Raw genomic sequence first — 16,251 nt, 5'->3', positions numbered from 1 at the left:
CCTTCAGGGGCACATCTTCCACCAAAACAGCTGGGAAATTTTGTGAGGACCATCCTTCCACCTTTTGTCCCTCACTTAGACCACAAGGGCAGGAGGGTCTGTGCAGCCACCCAGGGATCCAGTGGGTGCTGGGATGGCAGAGACACAGTGATGGAGGAGCTTTGCCATGGGGGGCTCCTTCCTCCAGGGCATCCTCTTGTTTGGGGTCTCCCCTTCATTACCAGAAAGGGAGAAGGTGGAGGGAGGAAAGTCACAGTCCATGAGAGCCATGAGTGAATTAATTTCAGCTGGCCTCAATCCTCCCTGTGGTGCTTGTGGACCAGGAGGGCAGCGCTAATTGCTCTATTGGCAGTGGGGGTTTAAATTAGATTTAAGAAAGCTTTCCAGGCAGCAGGGATTCTGTCTCTGCAGGTAAGGCTTTCTGATAGCATGTATTAAGGAGATGATAAAGCCCCTCTCTTCTCTCTTCCTCTTAAGCACAAAGTGGAGTTTAATGCTGACAGGGCACTGTAGGGCGAGAAGGTTTCAGGGCTGTTAGCAAGTGTCTGACATTAAGTGACAACTACTTTTTCTTCTCCTTTCCATTGCCTTGCTGCCAGGGGTGATCTGAAAGGAGGAGACAGCACTCAGTAATTTCAGGTGCTCAAGCACTGCTCCCAGGGCTGCCCTCCTTCACACAGTGCTGCCCAGGAGTGGTGCAATCCCTCGGGAATGGGGGCTGGCGGGTGTCCTGCCCGCTGTGGTGCTTCACTGCTCACCCTGGAATCATGGGCTGCCCTTTGGGAAGGCTGGCATCTCTCTGGAGGCACCCTGTATCCCCAGGGCCAGGGGAAGCTGTGTCAGGATCTCTGGCAAAGGGCTAGGCTGAGGAATCAAGGGTGGCTTTGGTAAGGGTGTTTCTCCTTTGATAATGCTGGGGCCCAGGAGGTGTCTGCTTCAAGTGCATCCAGTGCAGGGGCACTGTGATGCCTACAGTCAGCATCTGCATTACAGGTGTAGCATCACACCTCTGGAAGAGGCAGATTGTGGCCTCTCCTGCAGGATAGGTGGGCTGTACTGTAGTGTGTACAGTCAGCACCTGCAGTACAGGTGTACAGTACCACACTCAGCATCTCTGGTACAGGTGTGCTGCAGTCACTGTTTGCAGGACAGGTGTAGCAGAGCGCTTGTAGTTGGTGTGTGCAGTACAGGTGTGCTGTAGCAGCTACAGTCAGTGTCTGCAGTACAGGGGTACCATGACATCCACAGCTGGTGTCTGCAGTAGAGGTTGTACCATGATATCAACAGTTGCTGTCTGCTGTACAGTCACAGCAGAGTGTCTGCCCTAGGTACCTGCAGAGTTCCAGGCTCTGGGCAAGGCTGCAGGGGAAGGAAATGGCTAAACAGAGTTTGTTTTCTCTCAGTTCACCATTTCAGAGCCAGTCCCTATAACAGCACCTAGTGGGGAATTGCCTGACAGAAGACTTTGTCATGGAAATATTAGGTTTTGAAACTACCGCTTTTCTATTGTGGGAGCCACCCACTTCCAGAGTGAGGTTTTATTTATTTGTCATTGCTGAGAGTGAGCTGAAAGTGACAGGTGAGAGTTGTGGTGGGAGGCTGCATCCCTCGCTAGCCAGGGATAGCCCTGCCCTGGAGCTGCTGTTTCCAGCTGCCAATTGGTACCCCATTATCAGTGAGCATCCCCAAGGCTTTGGAGATTATACTAAAGCAGAGCTGAAAAGGATCCATCTCGCTGCCTGCTCAGAAGAGGACACTGGGACTGTTCAGCAGATAGTGGCATCCAGCTTTTTCCCTGGGTAAACAATCCTCTTCACTCTTGCTACCCCCCTTGGGACTGTCCTCGCCCCATCACACAACAGCACTTAATGTCACATCGCTGCGCCCCTTCAGTTCTGATCTGGCTCAGGGAACAGGCAACTGGAAACAAGTTTTGTTTAGACTGAGAGCTGCTGGAGGGGACCATATTCATGTCTATGTTGAGTTGTCTTCTGCTAAGAGAGACCATGACTGATGTCCTCATTACCCTTGGTGTAGAGGACAAGGTAGGGAAAGATCAACTATTTGCTCTCTCCCCAGACAAGAAGCTGGGGACAGGGAGGATAGCTCCAGAGCTGCTGGTCCACCATATCACATGTGCCCCCTCACATCCCTTCCTCCTGCCCAGGCTTCTCTTTCCTCTCCACAAACAAGAAATTATTCATTACAGGGGAAAAATCTTCCTTTTCCGCAAAAGACTGAGTTTCCCACTGCTGAGTTTGCTGTGTCATAAATGTGGTTCCCCTCCATCACCTCTCAACTGATCCCTGCTGGCGTGGGGACACAGCCCAGGGAGCTGCACACCTGGTGAGCTGCTGCTCACTGGCCCATGCACCCACATGCTGGGATTCTGGCTTGTGCTAGAGAAACAGTTAAATGAGCAAATACAGCAAATGGAAATTTGCATTAGAAGCATCTGCAGAAATTGTGAAGGTTTTGTTATGTGCTTGAAAAAAAAAAATCAGCATGGCTTTGGGCAAAACAGTCAAACAAAGCAAATACTGCATGGAAAATTGCAATTCAAGTGAGAAAAAGTTGGTTTTCTGGATAGATTTTTCATATTAAAATAGCTCCAGCTTCTGCTTTGTCACAGGGCTCATCCTTGAGAAGAAGTGAGGTTTTGCAGGGTAAAAGCAGCTGAGCGGTGGGCTCCCTGTGTCGTCACTGGAAGTTTCTGCCTGTGTCCTGGCTGTGCTACAAAGTCCCCAGGGACCTCATCTAGGTCCCTCTGCTCTCTCTTTCCTACATGTATCCAAACAACATCACCCTGGAGATTATCAGTGCTTCAGGACAGGAACCATTCCTTGCCACATTCCTTGCCAGTGCCTGTCTCGGCACTGGTCCAGCCTTAGGTGAGACTGCCAAACACATAGGCAGGAGCAGCAGCAATTATTTTAACAGCTAGTAAGATGAGGAACAGCAGGAGAGGGCACTAGGTGGCTTTGCTCCCTGGCAGGACCAAGAGGTAGAGTATAATGGCTGGTGATGGTATTTGCACTGAGCCAAACCAAAGGCTACATCAAGCAGATCTCACGCTCTTCAAAGAACAGGCTGGTTGCTGGGGGGTCTGTCCTACCTCCTGTCATTGCCACTCTCCCCAGAAATGGGGTGGCTACACTAGCTGGAGTCACCTGGACTGTGGTGAAGGGAGGCTCTGGCCCCTGGTTTCTTACCTGCTTCAATTTCTGGTGCCACCCACCAGCCTTCCAGGGCTGTAGGAATGAAATATTCAGTAGGAAGTAAATTTGGGAGTAAACAGGGAGTCAGATCCTGATTTGCAGGTAGCTCCCAAGCTGCTCAGGGCCCCACATGCCAGCAGTGCCCCAGGATGTGGCACTGCCACCTGCCTCAGGTTCCAGCTATCACCTGCTCCCCAGGCTGCCACTTGTGATGCAGCCAGAGCACAGACAGGGTGACAGTCGGGCAGCCATGCTATGGGCATTGGGGGGACGCATGGAGCAGCCAGAGTGGAGAGCAGGCACAAGAGGAGCAGGAGAGAAGAAGCAGAGGGAATGATAAGGATGTTGTAATTAGCGCTTAGTGCTCCTTGCCCAGAGCTTTCAGAAGAAGGTCACCTTCATTATCTCTGTTTTACAGGTGGGGAAACTGAGGCATGGGGGAGGCAACGAGAGTGATTTGCTCAAGGTGACTCAGGAGGGTTGGGAGCAGGGTCTGTGGCTGGCATGTCCGTGCTGTGCAGCTACAGCACACTGGGAATGGCTCTCACTGCCATTCCTCCCAGCCCAAACCCAACACTGCAAATTCAGCAGTGGGTCCCTTCTCTGCCCGTCTCCAGGCTCTCCCTCTCAGACCCACCACCTCCCACAGCATCCCTGCCCCTGAGAGGCATTTGAGGTCAGGCTGGTCCAGCTGCACCCCAAAATCTGCTCATGATATTCCTCCCAGCTGCTCTTACCTTCCCCTCCAGCCCTGCAAAGGCTCACGATGTCCTGCTGCGAACCCGAGGCCATCTGGGCTCCTGCAACAGTGCTGGGTAATCGAATATGTTCTGGTGGATTTTTTTTCTCTCGCCAATACAGCTCCCCCTTTATTTAGGTTTAAATGGATGCCATCTGGCTAATGAGCCCATACTCATGTTCTAGATTAAACCACAATCCTGTGCATGTTACCGATACGGCACTGGAGATTAGAGAGGTTTAAATGGTTTTGAAGGTGTAATTTGCTTTTCATGCATGGTGCTATTTACATCCTGGCGGGTGGGCTGGCATCCCCACTGCTGTCCCCAGCGGCTCCCTCCCAGCTCTGGTCTCCTCTACCAGCCCTGGCTGCAAGAACAGGAGAGCTTGGGCATCTCCAAGCTTGGCAGGGCTGTGCAGGACATCTTGTGGTTGTTGCTGCCATTTGCCCAATCCTGGGGGGACTTGCTGGTGCAAGGAGGATGTCTTCACTGCCTGCTTTCCTAGCTGTCGCCTCCTCCACACCTCTCTCCACCACAGCATCCCCTGGGACATGGCACAGCTCACTGGGATGGAGTAGCTTCTGCCTCTCTTCTGGCCCAGAGAAGTGGGAAATGACTGTGCCCATATTGACAGGAGGTGGCTGAGGCAGCATGCCACATCTGTTGGTCACTCTGAAGATATGGAAGAGGGTTGTGCTGTCCCTGCCATGCCCAGAAGTGTAGCTGCTGTTGCATCGGGCTGGTGGGCAGCACCAAAACAGGCCACACTGGAGTGGCAGCAGCTGCCTGTGCTGAGATCTGCGTCTTGGACATCCTAAGCACCAACTGCTGCTGTGAACTAGTTGGGTGTGCTCCCATCTCTTCAATTATCCTCTTGCAGGCAGTGTCGGCTCCTAAGATGATGCTGCAGCTGCCAAGGAGAGCCCAGCACTAGGGTTTGACTTTCTTAAGAGAAATGCTGAAAATGAGATGAGGAAGGCACAGCATTTGTGCAAGGCATATCATCATCTCCAGGCACCTGCCTGTGCTGGCAGCTCCCATGGAAGTGCCACAGGCTATTGAATGATGAAACACGTGCCAGCAAAATGCCTCATTTTGCAGCGAGTTCCCCCGTGGCCGAGGTGAAGTCTGGCTCTATGGCCGTCTCCCTGCTGTCCCATCACATCCTTTGGCTGTGCGGGAGGGACGGGCTCTCAGCACTGGAGTCTCCTGGGGGCCAACCCTGACTGCTCCTGCCTGTGTTTGCTTCCACAGATGGCTAATCCTGTCCCGTCAGCCTGCTGCATGGTGCTCGCCGCGGTGGTGGTGGTGGTGTACGCCCAGAGGCACAGCCAGCCGGGTGAGTCCTTCGCACCTCCCATACCTTGCGGGTCCTGAAAAATGTGAATGCTTCTCCTTCAGCCTCTCTTCTGTGGGAAGCTGGGTGCACCGTCCAGGTTTGCCTGATGCTACTTTTCTGCATGATACCACTTTTCTCCTCTCCATGACACATGTCTCCTCCAGCCCATCACTGTGGGGTTTTGGTATCCTGCATCTTCCCAGCACCTGCTGGTGCTTCTTTCCCTGCCCACACCCTTGTGCGTCCCATGGTGACCCTACAGCCAGGGCACTGCTTTGGACACCTTCCCCCACCCTTTTCTGGGCACTGCCCTGCACAGCCCACCCATGAAGGGATGAACGGTTGGGAAGAGGCATCAGCATGACAGCCCCAAACCCTGATGCCCTGCCCCATGACCATGATCTCATCCTGCTCTCACCTCCTTGGGGTGACTTGATCCCCATTGCCACCACACATCTGCACCCACCACTAGCTCACTTCTCTCCAGGTTGGCAGAGGATTCAGGGCCTACCTTAGCTGTGGCTTTAGACAGACTATATTTTGGAGTCACTGGTAGCATTGGGAGCTGGAGGGCCCCACATGATCATGAGTCTAGGCAGGAAGCAGGAAGGTTATGGGGGATGGTTGGGTTCCACTGTGGAGTCCAGCCCTGCAAAAATGGGACTAAATGGGGGACTTCCAAAATGTACTGCTTTTCCTGGCAGTCAGCCTGTCTGTAGTTGCTTCTAGTGGATGATAGAGGGGGATTTTGCTGATTAACTCCGGTAAAGACATCTATTTATCTGTGGGCTCTGTGAAATCGAGGAACCCAGCCAGAGTGCCCCACTGACTTGCCCTAAATCCATCTGGGCAGGTTTACATTGCCAAAAGCTTCCAGCTTGGACACAAAGCAGCTGAGACTTGGCAGCACCTCTCTATTGCATGGGGACCACCACTCTTTGGACACAGCGGGAGCTTGCTGGCTGGTATTGCAGGAACATCCCCAGTCCCTTCCCAGAGTTCCTGCTCAAAACATTTGGGTGCTGATCTTGTGTGTGCTGCTTGTGGTGGTGTGACGCTTCCTGCAGAGAAGTAAAGCTGCTCGGCCCTGCTGTGCTTGCAGGACGGCTGCCTGGGAAGCTTTGAAAGACCCAAGACTACCAGAGCATTCTTTGGATGCACCAGGCTGCTTCCTGCTATGCTGCAGGGAAGTCAGCCCACAGCTCCACACAGAGTGATGCACAAAACACAGAAATGCCAGGTACTTTAGGGTTACACATGCTGGAAAATTTTTGTCTAGACAGAAACAAATGCTGTTCCCCACCAGTGCTGAGCAGAGTCATGCATTTTGCCACTGACAGCAGCATATTGGCACAGAGCTGCAGTGACAGTCACCTTCTACTCTGTGATCCAGCAGGATTCAGAGATTTGGCAGCATAGCCTCCCCTGACCTTGTGTCCCTCCTGTTTCCCTTGCCTACCTGTGCCTGGAAGGGAGCTTTGCAAATGGGGTTTGCAAAGTGAGGCAGGGCTTTTCCCATCTGCAAGAGCCAGAGAGAGTGCTCTGCTCTGAGGGACATAAAAAGGAGACAGGGCTAGAGGAAGGCTAGTAGGGCACTTCCAGGTCTGTCCTCAATCTGTTCTCTAGAGGCACTGCATGTCCGTCCTGGGCACCTCTCTGCAACACTGAGGGGATGCTCTGGGCAGGGGCTTTGGAGCAGCAGGTTTCCTGCCCATCCCAGCATGGCTGGCTTGGAGAGGCTGCACACATGCGGGTCAAGCTGGGGAGTGTCTGCCCCCGTTTGAGACCCGAGGGTTGTGCTCTGTGCCCCCCACCCAGAGCTCACCCCCTGCTGTGCTGCAGCCTCTCCTCACCAGCCAACCCCAGGGTTCATCTCCCACCAGCAGGGCCCTCGGGCTGGAAAAGCACAGCAGGAATGGGGTGGAAGGATGCATTAATCCCACTGGTGGCAGGGACTGGGTGGAATAGGGGGAAGATGCTGGCATAAAGTCCATTTATCATGCACTTGAGGCACGTTCGACTTTAATAGCTCATGAAGCACTTTAAGAGATGCATTAGCACTGAATACTTGAGTGAGGAGGATGTGACAAGCTGTTAAGTGAGCACGAGCACTTTGAGCCTGGCCACCCGCTCCTGGCTCTCATGTGCACCCTGGTGATTACTGGAGCGTCCTGCAAAGTGCCACATGAATTAATAAAAGCAGCATCAGGCTTGGTGAAGGTGAGGCTGCTTGTGCATTAACCCCTCTGCTGCTCGTCTTTGGTCCTTCTCCTTGAAGCCAGCAGAGCAAAGGGTGCATCTGGCCAGGATGTGGAAGCTCAGGATGATCCCCTGTGTTGGTGGAAGGGAGTGGAGGGACTCAGAGGTCAGCAGATTTGGGGTACACTTCCTCCCAAGGGTCGCAGTGCTCCTTTGCTTTGCATCCATGGCAGCTTGCTAAGGTTTTGCCTTCACCACCTCACTGGGCACTGCCACGTCCAGCTACCCATGGGGGGTGGGCACTGTGTGGTGGGAGACCAGAAATATCCATCAGGGCAGCCCCAGAGGGTTGCTCAGAGGCTGGCACTAATGTCCTGGCTCGGGCAAAGGAGTTTGGGTGTCCTGTTGCAGGGAAGGGCAACAGGAGGGGCAGTGAAAGAGAATGTTCTTGAGTGGCTCTCCCATGGCACAGTACCTTGTGTTATCCTGACTGGGGGGGGGGCATGTGGATAGGACAGAATGCCTGGCTGCGGGCGGGGGTGCCACCTCCCAGAAGAAACATCTCTGATTTCTTGGCACGTGTCTTTATGCCCAGAACAGCTCAAACCATTGAATCGGGATTGCTGCCATCCCACCTCCACTGAGGGGTCTTTGGTTCTGTGTTTTGGAGCAACCGGGTTGAACCACGGGTGCCGCTGGTGCTGCCACTGGCCAGGAGCTGCACCCTGCACTCACTGCTAATCCTATTGCCACTAAACCCCTCACCCCATGCCACTCAGCCCCTCACACTGGGTGGCTCTGGCAGGCCCCTGTGGCATGCTCGGCATGGGTGGGATCACTGCTTGCTCCATCAAACACACAACCTTACCAGCCCGGCCAGTGGCACCAAGTCGTTCTGAACAGCCACCTCAGGCTCTTTGTTCAGCTGAGGAAAAGGTGATGCACTGGGTGAAGCTGGAAGCGGGATAAAAAGAGATGAGGTTTACAGGCACTAGCTGTCAGAATATGTTTGTTTGACCCTCCTGCCAGACTCACAGAGCAAGTGGTCCAGGGGTGTCATCCCCAGTGCAGGAATAAGCAGCTTTGGATGGGGCTGCCAGATTGGGCCAGGCTGCCTCCAGAGACAGGCATTGCCCTGGGCAGAGCTGTTCGCATCTACACAGATCCAGCCAGCATGGAGGGATGGACAGGAGCTGCAGGAAGAACGGGAGACGTCAGAGGAGGCACAACAGCCTGAAGACCATAGGGGGGAACCTAGTATTCTCTACACAGAATCACAGAATCACAGAATGGTTTAGGTTGGAAGGGGCCTTAAAGATCATCAAGTTCCAACCCCCCTGCCATGGACAGCGACACCTTCTCTAGACCAGTTTATTCAAAGCCCCATTCAACCTGGCCTTGAACACTTCCAGGGGTGGGGCATCCACAGCTTCTCTGGGCAACCTGTGCCATGGCCTCACCACCTTCAAGGTGATGAACTTCTTCCTAATATCTAATCTAAACCTACCCTCCATCACTTAAAAGCCATTACCCCTTGTGCTGTCACTACATGTCCTTGTGAAAAGTCACTTTTCCACATCTCTTGTAGCCCATTTAGGTACTGGAAGGTGCTGTAAGGTCATCCCAGAGCCTTCTCTTCTCCAGGCTAAACTATACCAATTTTCTCAGCCTTTCCTCATAGGAGAGGTGTTGTAGCTCTCTAATCATCTTCCTATTATTGTGGATAGCTCAGTTTTCCTTCCTGTGTTTTGTTCTCCAGGCAGTAGTTGCTGCCAATTTATTTCAGAATAGAGGAAGGTGATGGGGAAAGCTCAGCAGAGCACCAATGCAGTGCTGCCTGCTGTGACACTCACACCTTTGATTGTCCAAGATCTCCTTTGTGTGAGAGCAAAGCTGGCAGGGGTCCCTCTCCCTAACAGGGCTTGGGTACCCTTAAAGGAAAGGAAGAGGTCACAGCATGAGCCCTGGAGCTTTACCAAAGCCCTTACATGGGAAGTGTGTACATAGTGGAGATGCCTAACCACACATCATGCTATAAAGTGTAGAGGCATGGGTGATTTCAGCTTTTCTACTGAATGCCATGCCTGCCTACTGTTGGAATCATCTTTTTCTCTTAGACCCAAAGGCTACAGGAGTCCTGGAAAGACAGAACTCTGTTTCCCCAGATTCCTGCCATGACCTAGGCATCTTCCCCATCCATCAGCTCTGCCAGAGTTATGTTCACAACTGTCCCAGATTGAGATTTCTTTGCTTTTAAAAGAGGAGTAATTCTGTTTTATTGATCCTCACCTTGCTGAATTAACTCATGTTTAAACAATAATTATGCTTTCGCCCAAGAGAGGAGACAAAGAGATAAAAGTCTCTGGAAATGAATGCATTTCAGATGCCACATGCCTGGGTTAATTTATTGATAGGTGCAGAAGCTCCTATCTCCTCTCTTTCTCAGCAGCAACAAGCAATTAGCCCCCATCATTCCTCAGCCGAGGAAAAGAGAGATTTTGTTTCATTACTTTCCCTTCTCTCTTGCTCTCTTAAGCCCTGACACTAATCTTTTCCACTCAGTTCTGCTGCAAAGCCTCCCGAGAGCTCCAGTTTGCATGTGCCTCGTTAGAAATGCTGCCCACATTTCAGCTAAGACAAAGCCTGGACCAGTAAATAGCCTTCAAAAGGAACAGCAAAGCCATGCAAATTGGCTTTTTGAAGGGAAACCAGCTGTAGATATGTTCATCTCTCCCCTCCTCACATTGTCCAGCTTTCTCTGTGTGGCAATTGCAGGCTGACAGGGATGTGACCAGCTCTTTCTGGACTCTGCCTCCTCCACATCACTCAGCACATGCCAGGGAATGCCATCTGCCTGGCATGCTTAAACTGGTTGCTTTGCTTTTGTTGGTGGTCTCTGGATTTTCTGTGCAGGAGATGGTTTGGACATTCACACAGGACTGTGTGTTTAGTTTGTAGACATCTATGTAGGTTTTGGTTGTTATGCAAATGCAGTTCAATTTAGGTGCCTGGATTCAAGAGGTGTGATGAGGTACCTGGGTCTTGAAGTTTGATCTTGTGCCCACAGGGGAGATATGCATCCAACCTAAGATGGCTCTGCAGGAATACTGTCTACAAACATATATTCAGAAGGTTCTCTTCTCTCTTTGCTCTCTTCTCTCCTCTCTCCTCTCCTCTCCCTCATGGCACTATCAGTGTCCTTCAGTCATGCATTAAGTGACATGACTAACATCTGTCATTTGTTGTTTGTTTGTCCATGCATTCCCCATGGCGAGGTGCGTGTGCAACAGAGTGATCTGGAATTTTTGTAATTGCCAGGGCACAGGCAGTTGCTCAGGAAGGCAAGGTCAAAGAGACTGCCTTTGTGCACTGAGCAGCCGGCTGGGAGGCTGGAGATGGTGCCTGCTTCCCACAAAGCCTCCTTTCAGGCTCAGGCTGGAGCCAGTACAGGAAAAAGCTCTGTCTTCTTATTGCACAGCACCTTCCCACCTCCCGTGACACCTGCTTGTGTCTCTGGCCAAGTTTTGCTCTCAGCACAGTGCACTGGCACTTCATCTCCGGGTGGCTCCTGCCAAGGCCTTATCAGCGTTGTCCTCCCCAGGACACCATCCTACATTCTGTGAGTCTGACCTACATTCCTCCACTGCAGATGAATGGACTTGTGTTTGGCTGCGTAAAACACATGCTCTTGCCGAGGGAGGGCTCGTATTTTAACTACTCCAGAGCTCTGTGTGTGACGGATTCATCCTTTCCATTATATACATCAGCTTTTGTGTCACCAGCAAACTTTGCCAGCAACAGTTTTATGTTGCCTTCAAGATAATTGATAAGACGAGTGATTAGCAATTGGCCAAGAACAGATCCCTGCGGGGCCACACTGGGAACACCCTCCTGCAATGATGATTCCCCATTAACAATTAATTCCCCATTAGCAATTACATTTTTTAATCCTTCCTGTTATAACTCTGGATGTTCTCATTATCCAGCTGGCTGAAAATACCAGCCTCGCTCCAAACTGCAGTCCCATTCAGCAGAGCCTGCTTAAATCATTCTGAAGGCTGCCGTTCAAGGGCAGGCATCTGCTCTTTGCCTCCTTTGCCTTGCTCATTGCTGCTTACAGCTAAGCCTAGCCCAGGCTTGTGGCCATCCACTGGGGATCAGCATTGTCCTAATGGGATTGCTGCATCTGCTGGGGGCCAATCTGCTGGCCCATCCCCATGCTGGCCAGAGGTGCGACCTGGCTGTAGTTCAAGTTGCCCTCTGATGCCTTTCCAAGGAAGGTCCATCATCTCCATCCCTGAGCGTTCATTACTGTGATGGTTTTCCCACTGCCTCCCCATCTTCCCTGCCAACTCACAGCTGCAGGGAAGCAGCAGAGACAGCAACCCACCCCACCTGCAGTGACACCCCTGCTGCAACCCATTAAGTTCTGCTGCATGCTGTTAGGGTGTTTAAGAGCCCATCAAGGTCTGGGATTCCCCTTGCTGCTCTGATCTTCCCCTACTGCTTCCCTGCCCTACATGGTGAAGGTGAGTCTGTCTAAGAAGAACAACCCCAGACCCAAACAGGCACAAACATCTGCATGCTCCCCTTTTCTTTTCTACCCCTCCATCTGTCCCCGAGCACCTGGCTTTTTTTTTTTTTTTCCCTCCCAGCACAGGATGCATCTCCCAAAAGCTTCCCTGTCTGCAAAATGAAAGAAAACAGCAAAAATAGCCCCAGGTCCTGGAACAACTTTTTCTATTACTGGACATCCCTCTGAGCTCAAGTAGATTTCCTGCCCAGACACAGAGTGAATTATGGCCAAGCTCTCGGCAGCTGACCTTGTGGTCAGCCAGAGCACAAGCTTGCTAATAAATGTGGTCAGCCCCTACCGCAAACAGCCTATTTTTAGTGCCTGTGTTTCCTTGCCCACTGCCTCATCACTCCACAGGTTCCAGAGCCCAGCATTCCCTGGGGGTCCAGTCAGCAATGCAGAACAGCCCCATAGGAGCACATCCCAGGCTTGCTTCTCCCTCTTGGGAGGTGGGAAATCAAGAGGGTTGATTTCCAATGCAGTGTCTGTTAATTTTTCACCACAGAAATTTGCTGGTGCATGGAGCAGTGTGGCCTGCCTTGCTGGGACATGTAGGAGCACAGCTCATGCCTCTCAGACAGGGAGTGGAGATCTCACAGCTCTCACCTGGGGTCTGGGTTTGGAAAAGAGCCACAGGTCAGCATGAGACTGATGACTGATGTCCTGTTGTGCAAAGTGCAGGAGGTGAGATGTTCTTGAAGTACAAGTGGGGAAGAGAGTAGAAGAACTGAAAGAAAAATAGAGGGTGTGTCATTTAGACAAGAGGAAACACAGCTTGATGGTTCAGGGCTTTGAAGACTTGCTTTTTGCAAGTTACCAAAGTTTGGAGATATGCAGGGGCCATTGCAAAAGAGCCGCATGCTTTTGTTGTACAAGTCTGGTTGGAGGCATTTCAACTGAATTTGCCCCTTCCTGGAAATGGGAGAAGTTGTTTGAAATACAGCTGATGAAGTCCTGGAGGATAGCGGGGTTCTGTCCTACATGAGCTGTGAAGGAGTTTGGAAGGAAACCTACTGGCAATACCTGTGATGCTACAAAAATAGGAACCTTCCATCAGTTGCAGGTCCTGGGTATTGAAGCAGATCACAAATCTCGGGGGGGGGGGGAAGAAAAAAGAAAATATAACTTAAAAGTGTGCATCTGTCAAGCTTTGGGCAAGCCTTTGATCCCACAAAACTGGTGAAAATAGTTCACATCTGTGGTAAGAAGAGGAAACTGCCGGGAGGATCGCAGTCTGCCAGGATTCATTAGTTCTGCCAGTGGCAAGGAAAAACATGTCTCAGTAGTCTCTTAGACTTCATTGCACACCAACAGGCAGTGAAGGAAGAGGAATGGGATTTGTAGTCCATCCAGACACCTAGAGAAACTTTGAGTGGAGAGTTACTGCTGCCATAGGGCAACGCGGCCACAACCTATGGGCAGGAGTCAGGCCCTCTCTGCCTGTGTAGATGTGCTGAGAGGGCAGTGTGGGATGGGGAGCAGCACTCAGTTCATGGAGCATCTGCATAAGCCAGAGGGTCCTTGCCAATAAACCCGTGTTGAAACCTACTGCCAAGCAAGCCCTGCTTATTGGGGAGAGGCTGAGAGGAAGGGTTGGCATTTCCTTCTTGGGGTGGCATCGTCCTGCTGTGTGGAGCAGGAGCTTTGCTTCCTCTGCTGACACCTGATTGTAAATTGCCATAGCAGCTGGGGGCCCCCAAATGCTGAAGAAAGCAAAAGTCTAATTTGCACTGATTTTCAGACCCTGGGAAGCTGAGGTGTAGCCTAGCACCCAGGGAATAGCCATGGGCCTTGCTCATTACGTGAGCTCTGGCTGCTGAAGGAGGGCCATGTTCTGTCCTAGCACTGAACTCCTTTTAGTGTGGGAGGAAGCAATCCTCGTCCTGCTTTTACATTCTCAAATGCTTCCAGAAATGGAAGATCTCATAAAACAAGTGACAGTTGGAGTGGAAACCTTTAGTGCTTCAGGGGTTTGGCTTCAACTAGCCTCCAAAAGCTCAGAAAGGTCTCGCCTCAGAAGTTGCATGTGGCCATCCCAGGGAGCCAGACATCTCATGTTTCCAGAGCAGCCTTGCCCCAGCCAACTTGTTCAGAGACGTGTCTCCAACAGAACTTGGACTGAAGGTGCCACTCATTAGTTATCTGATTTGAAGGATTTCCAGTGTCTGAAGTCCTGGATCATAGGCTGCTCTGGGACTGCAAAGGCAATCTCCTGTCAAGCTGAAAGAGCAAAGTGCTGCTGCTCTGTGGGCAGCTCCGGGCACCACTTGCAGGAGCCCACAGCTTGAGCAGAGGGTGATGCTGATCATCCCCAGAACATGTTCCAGTAGCTATGTGTAGCAGAAGCCAGGACCAAAAGGGCAAGTGGGGCTGGGACTGAGACATTCAGGTCCTGCATATCCATCTGTAGTGTTGGGACTCACTGCTGTCTTCAATCCACCTATGACAAATCTGGGAGCAAGCAAAGTCCTGCATAAAGGGAGCAAAGCCATGGCAAGACACTGAACACAAATACCTTCATCTCTGCTTTCTGAGGAAAGGATTTTCTGTGGTGGGAACAGAGCAAAGATACCATGAAGCATGTTTGAGAGTGCAGATGCTGGGACACAACATGCACAAACCTCTGTTATCAAAGCCTTTGGTGGGGTTAATTTCTATGGGCAGCCACTGTGCTTCTGTGGAAAGGGAAATACCTAATACTCAGATTACTAATAAGGGTGGGAGATGCTGGAGTGTAAAAAATAAACAGAACAATTTGCAAGGTGTGCAGTCTGTGCTGTGGATGAAAAGAGCATATTTCAGGATAAGCGGTCTTGGGCAGCACTAAATGAAGTGGATCCATGCAGAGAAGCCAATATAATTCGGGCATATTAAAAGGAGAAAGAGAAGAAGGATTGAGGAGAGGCTGTGGCAGACTTGTTACAGAGGGGAAAAGTGATGTGTGTCACCTTGTAATGACTGCTCCAGGAAGGCCCATCAGGTGGAGAAGTGAAGTGAAACCACGAGGCAATTGACAGTGATGGAGGCAGGAGGGGTTACTGCGATATTAGTCCTGTGTGTGGACCATTGATCTCTGGGTGTACAATTTGCTGGGAAAGACTGTTATTTAGACTCAGCTGATATCAGGTGCTAATTGAAGCTGAGGAGTCTGGAGCCTCATTGCATTGCCTTTCCTTGACTAGAGCCATACTGGGGAGGCTGGTGTTGGGGAAAGGGTTTTGTGGATGCGATTCACAGAAGAGGGTAACACAGCATTTGTCTCCACTCAAGAGACAAGGGGAAGGGGCTAAAAGCTTCTCCTTGCACAGTTGTGTGCACCTGTGTGCAGGGAAAGTCCCTGGGAAGACATATTCACCTCTCAGTGCAAAATTCCCTGTGGATGGGGCAAAGCCTCACCTCAGGGCGTGCACGGGTGACAGAGCCATGCACTGCCTTACATCCCAGGATCAACACACTTGACCTTCCTAGCTTTTTTAGCTTGCAAAGCCTGCAGCATTTCCCCCAGAGCAGACCTATTGTAGAAAATTTAAGTCATCTGCCGGTAGCCAAGCTTTTCTTAGTTATCTATTCTAGGGCTTTGCAAAGCAGCCAGAGGTCTGCAGAGCTGATGCTAGAAAACATTGACCTGCAAGGCTGGGAGGCTGTAGGGCTTCTGCTGGCCAAGACCTGTGTGCTTTGTAGGCAGAGCAGAGCTGGCACCATCACACCAAGGAAGCGACTCGGATGCACAAGCTAAAGCAGAGCTGCAGCATATGGCACGTCTTGCTTGATTCCTGCGGTATTTGCTAAGGTGTAATGAGGTGTGCATGTGTGTGCATGAATTCCTGATGTCCAGGCCTTGGGTATGCTGCTGAATAACACAGCTACGCTGGTAGAGAGATGGTGGAGGATGGATGTTTTGCTATTCCAAAGGGTACTTCTGCTCTCTGGACAAAGGTCCCCTCTGTGCTCCACTGGTCTGTCCTGCTTGCAAGGGGCCACACCTGCTGCCTCCAGGATCCAAACCGAAATAAAGCCAAGGAAGTTGATAAGCATCTCTCACAGAGGTGACAGAGCTGCAGAGGGGGGTCAGAGTCTCATCCTGTTGTGAGCAGCACGAGGGCAGGCTCACAACAGCAGCGCCAGCTGAAAATCTGTGTGGTGCAGACTATACACATGGGGGTCTGCTTCTGGGAGCTT

At 51.5% G+C, this 16,251-nt stretch overlaps 1 protein-coding gene across 5 annotated transcripts in view; it reads left to right on the top strand.

Annotated features, from left to right (window-relative positions):
* The window catches only part of CNTFR (ciliary neurotrophic factor receptor), a 203,419-nt gene that overhangs the window by 112,835 nt on the left and 74,333 nt on the right, over window positions 1-16,251 (top strand). For all 5 annotated transcript variants that reach the window (XM_051804628.1, XM_051804630.1, XM_051804631.1 and 2 more), the window contains one exon: window positions 5,213-5,297. In XM_051804628.1, coding sequence (XP_051660588.1) covers window positions 5,213-5,297 — 85 coding nt within the window. The remainder of the gene's footprint in view (window positions 1-5,212; window positions 5,298-16,251) is intronic.

The sequence above is a fragment of the Manacus candei genome, unplaced genomic scaffold (assembly GCF_025592945.1).
Source record: "Manacus candei isolate 608988 ecotype Guabito, Panama unplaced genomic scaffold, ASM2559294v1 h1tg000061l, whole genome shotgun sequence".
In the NCBI taxonomy this organism is placed as follows: domain Eukaryota; kingdom Metazoa; phylum Chordata; class Aves; order Passeriformes; family Pipridae; genus Manacus; species Manacus candei.
Note: the sequence above shows the minus strand (reverse complement) of the source record. Positions and strands in the feature narration are given on the sequence as shown.